Source organism: Eubalaena glacialis, chromosome 4 (genome assembly GCF_028564815.1).
Source record: "Eubalaena glacialis isolate mEubGla1 chromosome 4, mEubGla1.1.hap2.+ XY, whole genome shotgun sequence".
Lineage (NCBI taxonomy): Eukaryota > Metazoa > Chordata > Mammalia > Artiodactyla > Balaenidae > Eubalaena > Eubalaena glacialis.
Window position 1 is genome coordinate 171,757,491 of NC_083719.1, and position 7,501 is coordinate 171,764,991.

General features: G+C 45.5%; 1 protein-coding gene across 1 annotated transcript; it reads right to left on the reverse strand.

The window, feature by feature from the left end:
• Positions 1-2,695: 2,695 nt before the first annotated feature.
• On the reverse strand, positions 2,696-3,628 carry LOC133091175 (olfactory receptor 2M3-like). Its single transcript, XM_061190163.1, has one exon. It carries the CDS (start codon positions 3,626-3,628, stop codon positions 2,696-2,698), a length of 933 nt encoding a protein of 310 aa, XP_061046146.1.
• Positions 3,629-7,501: the final 3,873 nt, after the last annotated feature.

Genomic DNA, 7,501 nt, shown 5'->3' on the forward strand with positions numbered 1-7,501 from the left:
GGTTCTGTGAACTACAAATGCCACCTGCCATATCAGTAAACAAAGGATGTTGGAGCCATCAAGCCATCACATTATAGCCGCCCCTACGGTAAGCCCTGAGGGAACTCAGGATGTAGGCAGGATTTGCCCACCAACTAGCAGTCAGCAGTCAAGCCTGAAGGTGCACCCTGAGGAGACTCAGGATGAGAAGCACAGGATACTGGACCCAAATAGCTGAGGTGCGTATCAAGGGAATGATTTCAGTGAGCCCAGACTTTGCATCTTCCCATACATAGAAAAGTGCTAAATTTCGTAACTTGAGATATCTGGTTTCCTTTAATTAACAGTAGTCTTTTGATGTTCTGACTACATGGTCTTCGTTGCAAAGTTATCTGAGGTGCTGTGTCCTGGGCATACGTCCTCAGTTTTGTCCACTGAATAAAACATAACTCTCAGCTTTTAGGTTGTGCAATTATTTTCAGTTCTATAAAAAAAGGGCAAAGCCCTACCTCCTCACAAGCCAATAAGGCCCCACAAGATGTGGGCCCTGTTTTCTGGCCAGCTCTTACTCAGTCTCCCTGAGTCTCTCTGTTCTAGAATACTGTCTTCAGTCTTTGCTCAGCTGTCCCCTCTGCCTGGAACACTTTGTATCTGTAGTCAGACTCCAAACTCTCCCAGGGCTGGACCATACCTGTTGCAGCAAAAATAGAAATGAAGTTTTTCTTCTCCTGAGAACAAGGAAAGTAAAGGGAACAGTGAACAGGCTAGAGAAGAAACATAAACGGGCCTGAAAGAGTTAATCACTCCTAGCTTTATTTTAACTGTTACTAGTCTGTAGTGTCTGTAGCTAGATTTGTCCTTCACAAAGCTAACCTATCACTCCCTGACACTATGTGAATTACATCCTGCACCTATCACCCCCTAACTCTGTGTGATGTAAATTACATCCTGCACCTGGTGTTTACGGTCCCTGCACTCCCTTGTAACAAATCACCTCTTGTAGCTTTTTGCATTTCAGAAAAAAGGTCACAGGCCAATAAACCAGCGACAAATGAGCCCAATTACTGGGTTGCTGGACCCAACTACCAGGACACCTGACGCCAGCTGAGACTGTTTTGAAATAATGCAAGAAGAAGAAAAATGCAAGACCTTCATGACTTAGATCCTTACCATACACCCTGGAGTGGGAACCCCACCTATTAGATCTCCTCTGATTCCCCGGGAAGGTGGGGCATGGTTCTTGAGGTGCTGGTCTGCTGTGTTTTCCCCTTTGCCTGGCAAAGACTTAAGAGCTATCTTTATTTTCCTCCAAAAACTCTGTCTCTGTATTTCTGATCGGCATCAGTGTGCAGAGAGCCAAGGGTTTTTGGCAACATACCCTCTCCTTCATCACTCTGTGTGCACAGCCACTTGGTGCCCCAAACCCCACAGGCTCTCGGGATATGAGAGCGGGACTCTTGGGAGCAGTGTGATTGAACGATTGAGGGGAGATTTCAGGTCCAGTGTGTTCAAGGAGATCTTTGTAGAAGACATGGCTCAAGAGATTATTTCCCAAATCCCTCCAGAGCCCCTGTGATGGAAACATGATAGAAGCCAGTTCCTGCTGGGGTCTTATACTCACATCACTCCCATTCCATCTTTGGTTTCAATGATCAAGAATTAATAGTCTCGGGGCTTCCCTGGTGGCGCAGTGGTTGAGAATCTGCCTGCCAATGCAGGGGACACGGGTTCGAGCCCTGGTCTGGGAAGATCCCACATGCCGCGGAGCAACTAGGCCCGTGAGCCACAACTACTGAGCCTGCGCGTCTGGAGCCTGTGCTCCACAACAAGAGAGGCCACGATAGTGAGAGGCCCGTGCACCGCGATGAAGAGTGGCCCCCGCTTGCCGCAACTAGAGAAAGCCCTCGCACAGAAACGAAGACCCAACACAGCCATAAATAAATAAATAAATAAAATTAAAAAAAAAAAATGAATTAATAGTCTCCCTCAATTCCCTGATTGCATGGAGTGATACCTTTGTGTCTTCTGTCCCTTCTGCAGTGTTATACTGACCTACAGACTATAAAAATGTTCTGGCTGTTTTTCTTTGAGATTTTATACTTTGGCACTTACATTCAACATACAATTTCAAGAAGGCACAAAACTCTTTACATTACTTAATGACATAAGGTAGATTGAAACGGAGTTTGTGTTATAGTAAGTAACTAGTACTTAGTGTCAGGAAATGTTGGACTTACTTTATTGGTAGCTATGATGGTACAGAGGATAAAGTGAAGCCCAGAGAATGAAGGAACATTGTCCAAGGTCGCACAGCTCCTACATGTCAGACTCCACCTCTGATCCTGGCACCACATTTCAGTGAACAATGAGTTCTGAATCGGTTCCCACTCCTTGCTCACTTGTAACATGCAATTCAGAAGAAAGACTGCCCCTAGCAATTTTGGAGAAAAGGTAAATGTTATCTATGTATCTACCTTCATTGGACAGAAATAGGGGTGCTCAGTGGAGGAAAGATTCATTGTGAAACTGATCACTTATCATCTGTTTCCTTGACCTCTTCCATCCAAATGTTTTCAGATTGCTCAGCTCATAGTCTCACCCCAACCAGGCAGAGGGGCCCAATTTGCACAGAGGAGGAAGTCTGAGCCACAAGAGGACCTGAGCTTACAGAGGAAGAACCAGAATAAGAGAGGAAGCCCCAGAAGTGTGGGCATGTCTACACCCTCCATCTCCCCAGCACCTTCTTCAGGGCCCTCATTACCTCCCTGTTCCTCAGGCTGTAAATGAGTGGGTTGAGCATTGGGGTGAGGATGGTGTAGAAGATGGAGGTGGCTCGGTCTCCCACTGGTGTCCTAGCAGAAGCTCTCTGTATATAGCTAAATATGGCTCCCCCATAGTAAAGGCCCACCACAGCCAGGTGGGAGGAGCAAGTGGTCAGAGCCTTCTGTCTCCCCTCAGTAGAGGGCATGCTAATCACAGCCGTGAGGACTCGGGCATAGGAAGCCACAATGACCCCCAGAGGCAGCAGCAGCATGACCACACAGCAAGCATAGATGAAGTCCTGGAAGAGCGAGGTGTCAGCACAAGAGAGCCTCAGCAGGGCGGGGACCTCACAGAAAAAGTGATCCACCTGGAGAGAGCCGCAGTAGGGGAAGCTGAAGACCACGCCCACGTCAATCACGCTGTTGGCCACTCCAGCCATCCAGGACACCAAGGTCATCAGACAACAGGCCTTCCAGTTCATGAGCATAGGGTACCGCAGGGGGTGACACACTGCCACGTACCTGTCATAGGCCATGACCGGTAGGAGGAAACACTCGGCTCCTCCTACCATGACCACTAAGAAGACCTGAGCTGCACAGCCACCCTGAGAGATGAACTTACTGCCCGAGAGGAAGTTGGCTGCCATCTTGGGCACTACCGTGCCATTCAGGGTCAGGTCCATGATGGAGAGCTGGCTGAGAAAAAAGTACATCGGGGTGTGCAGGCGCCTATCGGCTTGTATGAGCAGGAGGAAGAAGACGTTGCCAGCCAGGGCGGCAGCAGAGGCCAGAAGGACAAGGGAAAAAAGGAAGAAGTCATATGGTGAGTAGCTGAACAGACCCAAAAGGATGAAATCTGGTAGGGAGGTGTGGTTCCAGACATCCATGGCCTTGGCCCTGAAGAAAAAATAGAGGAGCAAACATGAGAACAAAGCAACTTACCTGGCATCTGCATCATACAAGGAAAATAACTGCCTCCTGTTTCTTCTACAGGGCAGTGCCCAGTGCACTGTCATAGCCCATCCTTTCCTTCTGCAGTGAATATCCATTTGCTCTCAGATGTCCTCAGGATTTGATCTTATTTCTCTTGAAAGACTAGGGAGCAGGCCCCCAGAGGAGGAGGGTCAGAGAACGCAAGGGAGAGAGAGAAGGGGTTTTAAGTAACAGGTGACTAGCTGTAGATTTAGGAAAAGGGGATATAGATTTAAGAAGATGTAGGGGAACAAAATGTCACCCCAAAATGTCTCTTTGGCATGTGGATTATTTAGAGCTGAAAATCTAGGCACAAAAGACTAAAGAAGAAACTTTGCCCTTCTCCCTAAGCACCTAAAAGAATTTAGACAGAGGGCCTGTCCCAGAATAGAGCTCTCACCAGAGATACCTGCAAAGAACATGGACCAAGTGTGTATGTGTGTGTGTGGGGGGTGGGGTGTTGGGGGGACTCTAGGCGGGGTCTAGAGAGCAGAGTGCACTCTGTTTCCCATTGTCACTGCATGGCCCTGCAAACATTTATTTACCAAACCTTTGCTTTTTCATCTCCATGTGAATTGCCTTCTTCCCCTTTGAAGTCCCGAACCGCTACCCCCAACATCCTCTTTTGTCTTGAAAGCTGAAGATGGTATTTAAGGTGAGGGCTTTAACCCTTTTGGTGAGTTAATCAGTTTTCCTGAGTCTCTCCCAAGTATGCATGTTATTAAACCTTTGTTTGATTTTCACCTTTGAATCTGTCTCATGTCAATCTAATTCTTACAACAGCCAGAAGAACCTCGACAGGTAGAGGAAAATTTCTTCCTCTCCAACAGGGGGAATTGAGTATTGGGAGTGGAGAGAGAGAGAGGAGGTGGGAAAGGGGGTGACAGGTATAAGGACAAACCAAAGTGATAATAAAGGAAGGGACTCCTACCCACCTCTTTCCTTAGCAATTACTTTAGAAAACTTGTAACTGTCAGTTCCTTATCTCTCTGAAATGTATGTAAACCTTTTAAAAGTAAAATAAGCTGTAAGCAGATTTCTGACTCAGGAATGTTTTCTCAAGGACCTAGAATCCATCTCTCTGAAATGTAATCTTCAAAGACTGTAGAGCCCTTACATCTCAGGTTCTGAAGGAGCTCAGGACCCTAACTTCAGCAGGCACCTTGCTCCAAGTTGCAGAACTCTCTCTTGTCATAACATGTGCAAAGTTTGTGTTTGCTTTGGATAAAGCCAGCTACCTAACACAGATAGTCACCCCAATTAACAGGTGAATCTAGGAGGAACTCTGTGTGACAAACAGTGCTGTAAAGTCCTCTTCCTTGAGGAGTAGCTACTGTTTATCTTGAGAGCATGTATGTAATGGGTTGTTGCTGCCTGGCTATACAAAAGGGTGATATTGCTTCTGTCTTTGCAATCTCTTAGCAGATTACCTGTGATGCACATCACATTCTGATTTAATGTTTATTCAAAAATAAAACTGTTTTCTTTCACTTCTACCTTTGTAGAGAGGTTTTCAGGGTAGGGAGGACATTTCATTTTTAATTATATTTTCCCAGTGAAATAGACACTGAAACAGAGCTGTGTTGTGTCAAATGCATCATGAGAACCTCAGAAATGCCTCTCTTGACATATGCCAACCCTCCACCCCACTCTGCTACTTGGGCTCTGGGGTGTATTAGGGCAGAGAACTGAACATCTCTGTCTCCCAGTTGTACATCACTCACCTTGCATAGTGCCTAACCTCTGTTGACACTAAACTGGTAAGAACCAGTGACTGTTCTAAGAATCAGTGACACTCACTGAATTTACCAAGGAAAGAATGGCCAGTGCTCACTCCACAAATGGTGGGCCTCCAGGGGTACTTTTTCAGAGTGTGTTGCTTCTGTCTTGTGTGATGTCAGAATTACAATTCTAGAATTTCCACTAATAGAAACTAGAAAGACTGTTGAAGAGAGTCAAAGGCTATGGAAACAATTTGATATAAGAGGATAATTATGAACAGAAAAAAAGAAGCAAGAGTGAGATTCCTGGGGTCCTGTGGTCATGACTGTGGTCATACTTGTGTCTCTAAGAAATCTGAGATTTTAAAAAAATGTGCATAGGCCTTGGTTCCACCCCATGGTGCGGGGGTACTGGGTCTGGATGGGGCTTCATCATATATGATTTTTTTAAAAGCTCCCCAGGTGATTCTGATGGGATATAGGTTCACACACACAGGTATAGGACAATGTGTATGCACAATGCACTTCTCATCTTAGCTGTGGTGAGAAAACTGTCTAGACTCAGAAGATCATGGCAGCAGACAGGGAAATCCTAGGACATAGAGAGTTACAGAGACATTCCAGCAATGGGAGCCAGATAACAGCTCAGGGAAGTAGATTCCAAGATCGGCATAGGGGGCAATGAAGCATAGCCATAGGATACCAGAGTGATGAGGGTACACGCGTGGCAATGACCCAACAGGTCTGTCTGCCTACTTTGGAACTGAGTCCAGAGACTGCAGAACAAATAAGGAATGATAATAATTTTGCCCAAGAAAACTAGGATTACCATTTTTCACGTCTCTGATGCTGACAACTGGCAACAAGGAGGTATCTCTGTGTCCAGCCCGACACTCTATAGGTTGAAGCCTAAAGTCATATCCACCTCTTCCCCTTCCTGGTCACCTTTAGTCTCTCATCTGTCAGGTCTTCCCTCATCCCCTTGAGCACCTGTCACTCCCATTCTGCTCCCCACAGTTTACCTTCCACTCCTTTCTGCGGAGTTTAGCAGAGATAGGTCAGACCCAAAAAATATACAAAGATCTAGTCCTCAGAGCAATGCATTAACAAGTGGTGGCCAGAGAAAGACTCTTACACACAGACTCTCCTCCAAATCCATGGCTCCAGAAAAAAATTTATAGAACTAACCAACCAAGACGTTCTTCTGCTTCTTCCAAAATTGATGAGCTCATGTCCCAGGTTTATACCTCTAGTTATAGAGCTAATATCCTGGGAGACCCAACTCAGCTCATAATGACCCCAGGGAATAGACAGGAGCTCCATCCTAATGAGGAAGCCAAACTTAATGAAATGGCTTCAGGACAAAGTTCATTCCCCATAGCCCTGGCTCTGAAAAATACTCTAGACTCCCAGCTACAGCAAGGGAGTCAGCCATTATCACTTGCATTTTGGCAGAGATTCAATGTCAGTCACTCTACCCTTCTGGGTTCTTAGCTGACTTTTGTAATAAAAGACCAATTAACAAGAGAAAAAACAAACAAATTTATTAACATGTATACCTCATGTATACATGGGAGATAACTAGGGAGGAGTGAAAAACTCTGAGATGACTTAGAATTCAGGCTTAAATACCATCCTAATTGCAAAAGGAGTGGAGATATAGGCCACTTAAGGGAGAGCAAGTGGTTTTTAGGAAAGATGAATGGACCTTAGCAGAATAGACAGGACACATGATAGTTTCTGACAAATTTCATCTGGATGTGGTGTCACTTCGTATGTCTTCTCCCATGATAAGAGTCAATTTTCCCTGTGGGATGAAACTCCTGGGGAGGTGATTTTTGACAGCCACATTCCTTTTGGAGGATATGTTTATAGACACGTAAGGGGGAGTTCAGAGAAAGCCTCTCCCTGCATTCACTGGGTTTTAAGTGCTTTTAGCTCAAAATAATCAAGATAGCATAGTGGAATCTTTTGGGGTGACATACTTTCCTACCCTCCAAGACAAATAGCAGATAGGCAAGTAAGTAAATGGGGAAGAAGGGAAAACTCTTCCTTATTGTAGAATAT

Excerpts from the sequence above, each read along its gene's own strand:
- LOC133091175 (XM_061190163.1), bottom strand. The coding sequence starts at position 3,628 with ATGGATGTCTGGAACCACACCTCCCTACCAGATTTCATCCTTTTGGGT.